Source organism: Salvelinus namaycush, unplaced genomic scaffold, assembly GCF_016432855.1.
Source record: "Salvelinus namaycush isolate Seneca unplaced genomic scaffold, SaNama_1.0 Scaffold502, whole genome shotgun sequence".
In the NCBI taxonomy this organism is placed as follows: domain Eukaryota; kingdom Metazoa; phylum Chordata; class Actinopteri; order Salmoniformes; family Salmonidae; genus Salvelinus; species Salvelinus namaycush.
In genome coordinates, this window is record NW_024061201.1 from 106,975 (window position 1) to 120,427 (window position 13,453).

At 40.6% G+C, this 13,453-nt stretch overlaps 1 protein-coding gene across 1 annotated transcript; it reads right to left on the reverse strand.

Moving 5' to 3' along the window:
- Positions 1-8,512: 8,512 nt before the first annotated feature.
- Positions 8,513-9,984, reverse strand: LOC120041679 (zinc finger protein 135-like; the record flags this gene model as incomplete). The annotated part of the gene is made up of 1 exon (XM_038986542.1): positions 8,513-9,984. A coding segment is annotated over one exon (1,200 nt), but the record flags the coding sequence as incomplete, so codon positions are not given.
- Between the last annotated feature and the right edge of the window lie 3,469 nt (positions 9,985-13,453).

Consider the following 13,453-nt stretch of genomic DNA (forward strand, 5'->3'; position numbering starts at 1 on the left):
CACACTGGGAGCAGTGGTAAGGCTTCTCTCCTGTGTGTATTCTCTCATGCCGTTTCAGGACCCCTAACTGGGTAAAATCCTTTCCACACTGGGAGCAGTGGTACAGCTTTTCTCCCGTGTGTACTCTCTCATGTTGTTTCAGGTCCCCTAACTGGTTACAACCCTTACCACACTGGGAGCAGTGGTAAGGCTTGTCTCCTGTGTGTGATCTCTCATGTTTTTTAAGGTAGCTTTTCTGATTAAAACTCTTTCCACACTGGGAGCAGTGGTAAGGCTTCTCCCCTGTGTGTAATTGCTTGTGTGTTTTCAGGTTATATAAGTGGATAAAACTCTTTTCACACTGGGAACATTCTTAAAATAAAGTGGTGATCCTAACTGACCTAAGACAGTGCATTTTTACAAGGATTAAATGTCAGGAATTGTGAAAAACTGAGTTTAAATGTATTTGGCTAAGGTGTATGTAAACTTCTGACTTCAACTGTAATTATGACATAACATTGAAGGTTGTGCAATGTAACATCAATATTTAGACTTATGGATGCCACCCGGAACGGTTCCGTATTTCACTGAAAGAATAAACGTTCTGTTTTCGAAATTATAGTTTCTGGATTTGACCATATTAATGACCTAAGGCGTGTATTACTGTGTGTTTATTATATTATAGTTAAGTCTATGATTTGATATTTGACAGAGCAGTCTGACTGAGCGGTGGTAGGCAGCAGCAGGCTCGTAACCATTCATTCAAACAGCACTTTCCTGCAATTGCCAGCAGCTCTTAGCAATGCTTGAAGCACAACGCTGTTTATGACTTCAAGCCTATCAACTCCCGAGATTAGGCTGGCAATACTAAAGTGCCTATAAGAACATCCAATAGTCAAAGGTATATGAAATACAAATGGTATAGAGAGACATAGTCGACGCATCATAATTCCTATAATAACTACAAACTCAAACTTCTTACCTGGGAATATTGAAGACTCATGTTAAAAGGAACCACCAGCTTTCATATGTTCTCATGTTCTGAGCAAGGAACTTAGACGTTAGCTTTTTTACATGGCACATACTGTACTTTTACTTTCTTAATCCAACACTGTGTATTTGCAATATTTCTACCAAATTGAACATGTTTCATTATTTATTTGAGACTAAATAGATTTTATTTATGTATTATATTAAGTTCAAATAAAATTGTTCATTCAGTATTGTTGTAAATGTCATTATTACAAATACATATATAAAAATGTGCCGATTAATCGGTATTGGCTATTTTTGTTCCTCCAATAAATCCGTATCGGCGATGAAAAATCATAATCGGTCGACCTCTAGTACATACCCCAACCAGAAGTTATGGATTACAGGTAATATCCCCACTGAGCTAAAGGGTAGAGCTGCCGCTTTCAAAGAGCGGGACTCTAATCCGGAAGCTTATAAGAAATCCCGCTATGCCCTCCGACGAACCATCAAACAGGCAAAGAGTCAAAACAGGACTATGATCGTATCGTACTACACCGGCTCCGAGGTTCGTCGAATATTTGCAGGGCAAACTATCACACACTATAAAGAGAAGCACAGCCGCGAGCTGCCCCGTGACACCTACCAGATGAGCTAAATTACTTGTATGCTCGCTTCGAGGCAAGTAACACTGAAGCATGCATGAGAGCATCAGCTGTTCCGGGTCAACATTCCCAAGGCCGCAGGGCCAGACGGATTACACGGATGTGTACTCCGATCATGCCCTGACCGAGTCTGTAATACCAACATAATTCAAGCAGACCACCATAGTCCCTGTGTCCAAGAACACTAAGGTAACCTACCTAAATTACTACCGACCCGTAGCACTCACGTCTGTAGCCATGAAGTGCTTTGAAAGGCTGGTCATGGCTCACATCAACACCATTATCCCAGTAACACTTAGACCCACTCCAATTTGCATACCGCCTCAACAGATCCACAGATGATGCAAAAATTGTCAAAAGACTCCAGCCACCCTAGTCATAGACTGTTCTCTCTTTTACCACATGGCAAGCGGTACCACATGGCAAGCGGTATCAACAGTTTAAGCCCGGTATGAGGACAGGGACAGTGGAGGAAACTAAACTGTTCGCAGCACATTGATGTCAAAAAAGTTAGTAATTTCAAATGAAACAATGTTCTTTAAAGTCTATGTTGGAGTTCAGCCGTCATTTGACCTGATAAAGTAGAAAATTAAATGAATTTTGGCCATTACAGAGACGGAGGCCAAGTCTTGCAAAAAATGCTTTTCATTTATACATATTTCATGGCTTTTAGAAAAGGCTTTACAGAGTTTGTTTTAAACAATATATTTGTTGTGTAGATCAGATATTAATGAAGCAATACAGACCACATTGAAGTGTCTGGAGTTTAGTTTGTGTGTTCTACAGTATTGTAAAGAAAGGGGGGGTTGACTGGGACAGGCAATGTAACATCCATAATGTTTTTAGGAAAAGGTTTTGTAAAACAAGCACCTTACATCAGATCATCTTGAAACGTTCTCTCTAAAGCTAACTTTCATCAAGGTTTTATATGGTCTATTGGTTTCTCTCTTTTCATTGACAGAATCCTTTTTCAGTGTTATGATATTCATAACATCCATATCCACCAGTCCATCTTCCTGTCAACTAACAGAACTCTGCTGGTTGTCCTGGTAACAGATACCAGTCTATCTTCCTGTCAACTAACAGAACTCTGCTGGTTGTCCTGGTAACAGATACCAGTGGGCAGATCTATTGTATTTGTTCAAACTAAACTACAGCACTTACTTTGATGTGTCAAATCTGATCCTTTCTTCTCTTCTCCTCCTCTCACAGTTCCACTCAGACCCGTTGTTTTCGTGCAGTCTACCAGCTGCACAGACAACCTCTTCATACCCAGCAGTAAGGCGCTACCAGAAGAAGCACGACATGGGGACTCCGGGAGGGAGGAAGGGCTAGCGTTGTCCTGGTAACCATAAAGAGGGGACACAGACACATATCATTATGGATACTGATGTCACTGTTGTCATAAAGTGCTTTACAGAAACCCAGCCCAGACCCAGACAGAGCAAGCTGTATGCTACACCAGACCAAGCTGTACCATCTGGTGTTCTGATCTGGAGAGACTCTTCTCTGACTCATCAGCATCAGGATGTTGTTGAGGCTCCCCAGAGGATCCACCATAGTCATGTCTCTCTCCTGTGTGAATGAGAACATCAAACAGATTGTAAACTTATGACCATCTATTACAATCACAGAGTCTTACAAGAGGCATGAAAATGTATAAAAAGGGCCTAAAATGGCCACTTTCATCATCATTTTGTCGAATATTGTTTGTGTTGTAAATGTAAAAGGGTCGTTCCACTAAATGGGTGCCTTTTACTTCCCTTTGACATTTTAAGTAGGAAATTATGCATCAATATTGCATTTTAAAAGCCTGTTATTTTAGATGAAGTGCACTTTAATACAGACAACAAGGATAATTAAATACATCTCATTTAAAAGTCCCAAAAATATATGTATCAATGGCAGATTACACCTTAAACAATTCCTACAGTACTGAACAACATAGTCAAGTGTAGAACTTCAGTAGAATGTCCCTTTAAAACCACACATTAGTTCAACAACAGCAGAGTTTGTGTCCCTGTTTTTAAGTCAGTACTCACTGGTGTTAATCGGATCTTCAGCCTCCTCCTCCTTTATTGAGATAGCCTCCTTATCCTCTTTTACTCCAAAAGGTTCTTCCTCTTCTTTCACTACATTCTCTTCTTTCAATTTTACGGCATCTTCCTCCTTTTTGATTCTCAAAGCTTCTACCTCCTCCTCTTCCACTTTGACAACCTCTTTCCCATCTTCCTCTTTCACTGTAATATCATTCTCTCCTTTCAATGTGATAGCCTCCTCTTCCTCGTCTTTCATTCTGAAAGCTTCTTCCTCTCTTTTCATCAGAGCTTCTTTCTCCGTCTAGTTTAGTGAGCTCATGCCAGGTCGCAGTTGTAAATGAGAACTTGTTCTCAAATAGTCTACTTGGTTAAATAAAGGTGAAATAAATACAAATTGAAAATGCTCAGGGACATTAGCCTAGCGCAGTACCAATGTAACAGATTTGCTAATGTAATAAGCAAATTGCGTTTAAATGAACAAGTAGATACGTAAACAGAATGATGTTCTAAACACTAAGATTAGTATACACAATATTGGTCTAAAGATCTTAAATGGTTCGGTTTAATGTTCGCTACAAACCACCACGGTGGGTGAATCAGAAGCCTTTTGTCGCTGTTGAAGAGGCCTCCCGTCCCGTCCGCTATATTATACGTCACACAAGAACCATCAACTGAAAGACTCACATCGCCGTCTGCTGCCTGGAGTGGGTAACGCAGACTGGGAAAAAAATCCCCATTACATTGTTTATTCTGGCAAGCAATGTCATAAGAAGTCATTTAAAAACAACCAGATGTTATGTTTTCTCCTCCTTCTTTACAGCCAATACTTTCCTCCAGGGCTGACCTGCCCATTAGGCAGGATTAGGTGACAGATTGAAGAGGGTGGCATATTCCTAGCTAAATTGACCAAGGCTCATCTGGTGGTATAATTTGTATTCATTTTTGCCATAGTTATTCTGAACCTACTGCCTGCAAGTTGTCATTATCTACACCCAAAAAATGAAAATATCTTCTCAGATATCTCAAATATTTTTCTCAGACTTCAAAAGTGGTCTCCTGATGTGGTTTAATTATTGTTGTGGACTTAGAACATCCAATGTTGTTGTTTTTCTATTAACAGTGTGATTTTGGAAGCGAAAAACAGAAAAACAGCAACAATCAGAAACCTTGAAAAACTAAACGTAGAATATAAATGAAAGATTAGGTCCTTGAATGGTCAAAAACCTCTTCAAATAGAAGTACGTTTATAGCACAAAATATCTTACAGGTAGACCCTCTCTCATCATGTCACAAGCTGACAGGCTCCCAGAGGCAGGGCCATAAAAGGCCCCAGCTCACTCAACTGCCCCTCCCCTTTCCAACAGCCATCAACCCAGAACATCCTGAAGACAGAACATCTAAAAGATCATCTGGGAATCCTTTCTTCCTCAAGGAGCTTTTCAAAAGTGAGGTGAATATTCAATGTGATGTTTGTTCAGTGCATTCGGAAAGTATTCAGACCCCTTTACTTTTTCCACATTTTGTTACGTTACAGCCTTATTTGAAAATGGATTTTAAAAATATATATTCAGCAATCTACACACAATAGCCCATCATTTGGGGTGGCAGGTAGCCTATTGGTTAGAGCATTGGGCTAGTAACCATAAGGTTGATGGATCGAATCCCTGAGCTGACAAGGTAAAACTCTGTTGTTCTGACCCCGAACAAGGCACTGTTCAGCGGTAGGTCGTCATTGTAAATAAGAAATTGTTCTTAACTGACTTGCCTAGTTAAATATAAAACATCTAATTACAAAGCAAAAACAGGTTTTTAGAAACATTTATTAAAGATAAACAATATACCTTTACATAACAGTAAGTATTCAGACCCTTCAGTAAGTATTCAGACCCTTTATATGAGACTGTCAGAGTAAAAACCAAGCCATGAGGTAGAAGGAATTGTCTGTAGAGCTCCGAGACAGGATTAGGTCGAGGCACAGATCTTGGGAAGGGTCCCAACACATTTCTGCAGCATTGAAGGTCCCCAAGAACACAGTGGCCTCCATCATTCTAAAATGGAAGAAGTTTGGAACCACCAAGACTCTTCCTAGAGCTGGCGGCACAGCCAAACTGAGCAGTCGGGGGAGATGGGCCTTGGTCAGGGGGGTGACCAAGAACCCGATGGTCACTCTGACAGAGCTCTAGAGTTCTTCTGTGGAGATGGGAGAACCTTCCAGAAGGACAACCATCTCTCCACCTCTCCACCAATCAAGCCTTTATGGTAGAGTGGCCTGACGGAAGCCCCCCCTCAGTCAAATGAACATGACAGCCCACTAGGAGTTTGCCAAAAGGCACCAAAAGGACTTTCAGACAATGAGAAACCAGATTCTCTGGTCTGATGAAACCAAGATTGAACTCTTTGGCCTGAATGCCAAGCGTCACGTCTGGAGGAAACCTGGCACCATCCAAGGGGGGAGCATGGTGGTGGCAGCATCATGCTGTGGGGATGTTTTTCAGCAGCAGGGACTAGGAGATTAGTCAGGATCAAGGGAAAGATGAACCGAGCAAAGTACAGAGAGATCCTTGATGAAAACCTGCTCCAGAGCACTCAGGACCTCAGACTGGGGGCGAAGGTTCACCTTCCAACAGGACAACAACCCTAAGCACACAGCCAAGACAATGCAGTAGTGGCTTCGGGTCAAGTCTCTGGTCTCTGAATGTCCTTGAGTGGCCGAGCCAGAGCCCGGACTTGAACCCGGTCTAACATCTCTGGAGAGACCTGAAAATAGCTGTGCAGCGACGCTCCCCATCCAACCTGACAGAGCTTGAGAGAGTCTGCAGAGAAGAATGGGAGAAACTCCCCAAATACAGGTGTGCCAAGCTTGTAGCGTCATACCCAAGAAGACTCAATGCTGTAATCGCTGCCAAAGGTGCTTCAACAAAGTACTGAGTAAAGGGTCTGAATACTTATGAACATTTTGTTTTTCAAATTTGCAACAATTTCTAAAGACCTGTTTTTGTTTTGTCATTATGGGATATTGTGTAGATTGATGAGGGGAAAAAATGATTTAATACATTTTAGAATAAGGCTGTAACGTAAAAAAATGTGGAAAAAAGTCAAGGGGTCTGAATACTTTCTGAAGGCATTGTATATATCCATGTTATAAAGTATGAAAAGGCTTGTTCATTCACATGTCATGAAATCACTATGACATCATCATATTTGTATATATCCTAATGAATAAACTTTGTCTGGAAACATGGTTATTATTTATTTAACAAGGTAAGTCAACTGAGAACACATTGTCATTTACAGCAACAACCTGGGGAATCATTACAGGGGAGAGAAGGGAGGATGCATGAGCCAAATTGTAAACAGTTTATATAGTTTACACAAATATTAGTCTCTTAGCTCTTATTGCAGGACTTTGACTGTGGTACATCACCTCCCCAGTCAACCTATTGTCAGAGGGGTGTATTATGACATCATATAGAACTACTCAGACATTCTAAATATCACTTGATTATCAGAGGGGTGTATTATGACATCAGATAGAACTACTCAGACACTTCAAATCAGGCTTCATCCATATCATGAAGGTGGATATTGATCCAACCATTTCAAAAGTAATGACCAGGCTGATGGAAACAGGATATGCCTTTACAATTTTATAAAAGCCGACAGACGATATGTTAGTTCGTTTTACATGGTGGGGTCTTTTTGTGTCAGTAAAAATGTTTAAGCGAGAAATGGCGGTGGAAACTCCTTTATGCTCAAATATTTATATTTAAGTTTTGTCACGCAAAGCCTTTTATCTGCAATGAGTATGTTTGATAGAAACATTTCTGGTGGGAAAATGCGTATATTGTTTTATGCAGACTTTAGAATATTCACATGAAAATCTGTCGCAAATTGCATGGAAACTTAGCTACTAAGGTGGATATTGATCCAACACCTGCCACGTATTCAAACCAGCCCACTGGGCACAGACGTCAGTTCAACATCTAGTTTCTATTTACATTTCTTTGAGTCGTCAACTAAAGTGAATTCAACATGAAATCAACACAAAATGTCACCTGTCATTGGATTTAGGTTGCCAGTTGGATGAAAAATAACTAAAAATACCTGATGTTGATGGCTTTTTACAAATCCAATCAGTTTTCTACATCTATCATCATCACATGGATTTGTTTTGTTGAAAGTACGTGGAAACAACGTTTATTCAACCAGTGGGAGGCTTGTAATTGCCCCCAGAAAAGTTGAACGAGGAACTCTTCATTGAGACAATGATAAACAGCAATCTGTGAGTGAGTTGTGGTGAATATTATAAAATAAGGATCTGCTGGAGTCCAAGTCAAACCAAGATTCTTTATTTCTGAGCTCAGAGAGAATAACAGAGTTACACAGCGCAGTGTAGACAGTCTGAATTCCTGAAGCATTGGGTGATGAGCACATATCTTTATAGTTTCCTGTTCCTGGGCGGGACTTTATTCATACAAGGACGCAGGTGCAGCTGGTTTGCAACACATAATGATGGTCCCAAGAACAGGAGATTATAATAGGACAGTTTCACAAGGTTAGTCACATAATCAGTTATGTGGACACACATACAATTAACATTTTCTGTTACAGTCTGAATATTTGAATTTCATTAAATCATCAGTGGGCCAACAATGCAAATGTAAACAATGGAACAAATGCATCACATCCAAATATCACTGTATTATCTGTAGTGCTGGAGGAATGACACACCCAGATAAACACACACAAAGAGTTTTAAAAAGGACCATTTAAACACATGGAATCTGATCTACTTTATATTCAAACTGACATACTCCATATTAAATTCATGTTTTCTAATAAAAACAAACAAATATGTTTGAGTATACCTTGTACCATTTAATTTCATATGGTAAAAACAAGTAAACACATTATCAGTCAACAATATAAGACAATGGGAGCACTGTGTATGTTCTCTGATGAATTTTAAGTCAATGAGATGTGAAATATCGATATACAAGTAATTCTTCTCTTCTGTGTGGATTCTCTCATGACGTTCAAGTGACTGTGATGAGTAATATGTTTTCCCAGTCTGAGCAATTTCTAAGCCTTCTCCTCTGTGTGTAGTCTCATTTGTTCTTTCAGGCTTCCTAAATGGGCAAAAACTTTGCACCCTGGGAGGAGTGGTAAGGCTTCTGCCCTGTGTGTATTCTCTCATGAGCTTTAAGGGTTCCTAACACCTTAAAACTATTTCCACACTGGGAGCAGTGGTAAGGCTTCTCCCCTGTGTGTATTCTCTCGTGTTGGGTCAGGCTTCCTTTCTGGTTGAAACACTTTCCACACTGGGAGCAGTGGTAAGGCTTCTCCCCTGTGTGTATTCTCTCGTGCCGTTTCAGATATTCTGGCTGTTTGAAACACTTTCCACACTGGGAGCAGTGGTAAGGCTTCTCCCCTGTGTGTATTCTCTCGTGTTGGGTCAGGCCTCCTTTCTGGCTGAAACACTTTCCACACTGGGAGCAGTGGTAAGGCTTCTCCCCTGTGTGTATTCCCTCGTGTTGTTTCAGGTCCTCTGGCCGATTGAAACACTTTCCACACTGGGAGCAGTGGTAAGGCTTCTCCCCTGTGTGTATTCTCTCGTGTCGTTTCAGGTCCCATGACCGATTGAAACACTGTCCACACTGGGAGCAGTGGTAAGGCTTCTCCCCTGTGTGTATTCTCTCGTGTTGTTTCAGGTCCCCTGACCGATTGAAACACTTTCCACACTGGGAGCAGTGGTAAGGCTTCTCCCCTGTGTGCATTCTCTCGTGTTGTTTCAGATGACAAGGCCGATTGAAACTCTTTCCACACTGGGAGCAGTGGTAAGGCTTCTCCCCTGTGTGTATTATCTCATGTCGTTTCAGCTCCCCTAAACTGCTGAAACACTTTCCACACTGGGAGCAGTGGTAAGGCTTCTCCCCTGTGTGTATTATCTCATGTCGTTTCAGCTCCCCTAAACTGCTGAAACACTTTCCACACTGGGAGCAGTGGTAAGGCTTCTCCCCTGTGTGTATTCTCTCGTGTTGTTTCAGACGACAAGGCCGTTTGAAACTCTTTCCACACTGGGAGCAGTGGTAAGGCTTCTCCCCTGTGTGTATTCTCTCATGAGCTTTAAGGGTTCCTAAAAGCTTAAAACTCTTTCCACACTGGGAGCAGTGGTAAGGCTTCTCCCCTGTGTGTATTTTCTCGTGGGCTTTAAGGGTTCCTAAAAGCTTAAAACTCTTTCCACACTGGGAGCAGTGGTAAGGCTTCTCCCTTGTGTGTATTTTCTCGTGTTGTTTCAGGTTCCATAACCGGTTACAACCCTTTCTACAGTGGGAGCACTGGTGTCGTCTTGCTGGTTCGGACGTCCCTGGCTCTGGTTCCTCTGAGTCTGGTCTTTCTCCTGCCAAAGACACTGTGTTATTTTTAAATAGAGACCCGAATGAAACCTCCACATGATAAAACAACCTTGCTACGAGGGTAAATCCTAAATCAGATCTCTCAATAACCTGAGGCCAGTTTTAACAATTATAGTGTGATTTTAAAACAAATGTAGAGCTTCCTGGCAATTACTGCTATGTTTACATTACTTATTTTATTCATCCTGTTTTACAAGTCAGAACACAAAAAAATAGACAGTTCTAGGACACTGAAGACACTGAAGACACAGACGTCGCTAGATTCCAAAGAAGCAGGTGGTTCTAAATATATAACTTTCATAGCTGTATGATACAGAATGTGACCTACACACTTCCTTAAACATAAAAAAACTAAAGAAGTAATTTTGTGTGGAAGTCCAAAACTTGTTTTTACGTCGAAAATACAAAGCACAAGATACAAAGCACTTGAACTTTGTGAAGCGTTTATTTGGGCTGCAATTTCTAAGGCTGCTAACTCTAATGAACTTATGCATCAGAAGTAACTCTGGGCTTTCCATTCCTGTGATGGTCCTTAAAGTAATGATGGACTGTTGTTTCTCTTTGCTTATTTGAGCTGTTCTTGACATAATATGGACTTCGTCTTTTACCCAATAGGGCTATCTTCTGTATACCACCCCTACCTTGTCACAACACAACTGATTGGCTCAAACACATTAAAACCTGTTACAAGACCATGGTGCTTGCCTACGGAGCTGTGAGGGGAACGGCACCTCTGTACCTTCAGGCTCTGATCAGGCCCTACACCCAAACAAGGGCACTGCGTTCATCCACCTCTGGCCTGCTCGCCTCCCTACCTCTGAGGAAGTACAGTTCCCGCTCAGCCCAGTCAAAACTGTTCGCTGCTCTGGCACCCCAATGGTGGAACAAACTCCCTCACGACGCCAGTTCAGCGGAGTCAATCACCACCTTCCGGAGACACCTGAAACCTCACCTCTTTAAGGAATACCTAGGTTAGGATAAAGTAATCCTTCTACCCCCCCCCCCCCTTAACCTCTAATTCCTCCCAAACCCGGATCCGGGAGCACCCCCCACAGTAAAAAAGCTGACTAGCATAGCGTCACAAGTAAATACTAGCATCTAAATATCATTAAATCACAAGTCCAAGACACCAGATGAAAGATACACATCTTGTGAATCCAGCCATCATTTCTGATTTTTAAAATGTTTTACAGGGAAGACACAATATGTAAATCTATTAGCTAACCACGTTAGCAAAAGACACCATTTTTTTACTCCACCAGTTTTTTACTCCATCAGTAGCTATCACAAATTCGACCAAAAAAGATATAAATAGCCACTAACCAAGAAAAAACTTCATCAGAGGACAGTCTGATAACATATTTATTGTATAGCATATGTTTTGTTAGAAAAATGTGCATATTTCAGGTATAAATCATAGTTTACCATTGCAGCCACTATCACAAAACTCAACAAAAGCGACTAGAATAACTACAGAGAGCAACGTGTATTACCTAATTACTCATCATAAAACATTTCTTAAAAATACACAGCGTACAGCAGATGAGACACAGATCTTGTGAATCCAGACAATATTTCAGATTTTCTAAGTGTTTTACAGCGAAAACACAATATAACGTTATATTAGCTTACCACAATAGCAAACATCACAACAGCATTGATTCAAGCAAAAACATAGCGATTAGTATAAGTCACCAAAAGATATACATTTTTTCACTAACCTTCTCAGAATTCTTCAGATGACAGTCCTATAACATCATATTACACAATGCATATAGAGTTTGTTCGAAAATGTGCATATTTAGCGGCACAAATCGTGGTTATACAATGAGAATTATTGGCCAAAACTTAGAGGAATCTGTCCGGCGCCATCTTGGTGAAGCACCTATTCTAATCGAAAAATATTCATAAACTTGACTAAAAAATACAAGTTGGACAGCTAATGAAAGATAAATTAGTTCTTAATGCAATTGCTGTGTTAGATTTTTAAAATTAACGTTACTAGACATACAGTGTGCGTTACAGCCAGACCAGTGCCTGCAAAAATGGCGACCATACACTTTTACATTTTTCCACATAAATACGGAATAACATCACAAATATCTCTTACTTTTGGACGAGCTTCCATCAGAATCTTGGGCAAGATGTCCTTTGTCCAAAAGAATCGTTGCACGGTCCTAAAACGTCCTCTTCACCTTTGGAATTAGCAGCTAACAATAGCTATGTCGCACAGACATGCCCAAACCTCAAAGCGCAATACTAAGGAAATACCGAAAATAGCAATATACTCGCATAAACTGATATAACTCGGTTTAAAATAACTTCGTTATGATGTTTCTAACACTTATATTGAATTAAATCACAGACGGATATACATAAGGCCTAAAACGAGAGCGTTTGAGCATGCCATTCTGATGTCCTCTGCGTCTTGAAGAAAGTCGAAAAGAGCGGACACTGCATGCCATGGGGTTTTATAAGCTCTGAGATCTACGTAGAAGCTCCATTCCACTTCTCATTGGTTACTGACATCCAGGTGAAGGCGGGTGCAGTTCATGACGACCCATAGGATGCATACAGAGTTTTAAACTGATCCTAGAACAGAGTCAACATTTTCAGATTTTGCAGTACCTATCAGGAATTTCGCTGCCAAACGAGTTCTGTTTCACTCAGAGAAATAATTCAAACGGTTTTAGAAACTAGAGAGTGTTTTCTATCCAATAGTAATAATAATATGCATATTGTACGAGCAAGAATTGAGTACGAGGCAGTTTAATTTGGGAACGCTAAATGTCGAAGTTGAAACAGCACCCCCTGTAGTGTCAAGAGGTTTTAAAAGAGTTAGATGCATTATTGTAAAGTGGTTGGTCCACTGGATATCATAAGGTGAATGCACCAATTTGTAAGTCGCTCTGGATAAGAGCGTCTGCTAAATGACTTAAATGTGAATGTAAATGTTATGGCTAGGGGTTCCGCTAGCGGAACGTTTTGACAACATCCGGTGAAATTGCAGAGCACAAAATATTTTTTATTCACAAGTGCAATACACCAAATTAAAGCTTAACTTCTTGTTAATCTAGCCACCGTGTCAGATTTCAAAAAGGCTTTACGGCAAAAGCAAACCATGCGATTATCTGAGGACAGCACCCCATCAAACAAACACATGACAATCATATTTCAACCCGCCAGGTGCGATACAAAACTCAGAAATAACTATATAATTTGTGCCTTAAGTTTGAAGAGCTTCTTCTGTTGGCACTCCAATATGTCCCATAAACATCACAAATGGTCCTTTTGTTCAATTAATTCCGTCGTTATATCTCCAAAATGTCCATTTATTTGGCGCGTTTGATAAAAAAAAACACCGGTTCCAACTCACCCAGCA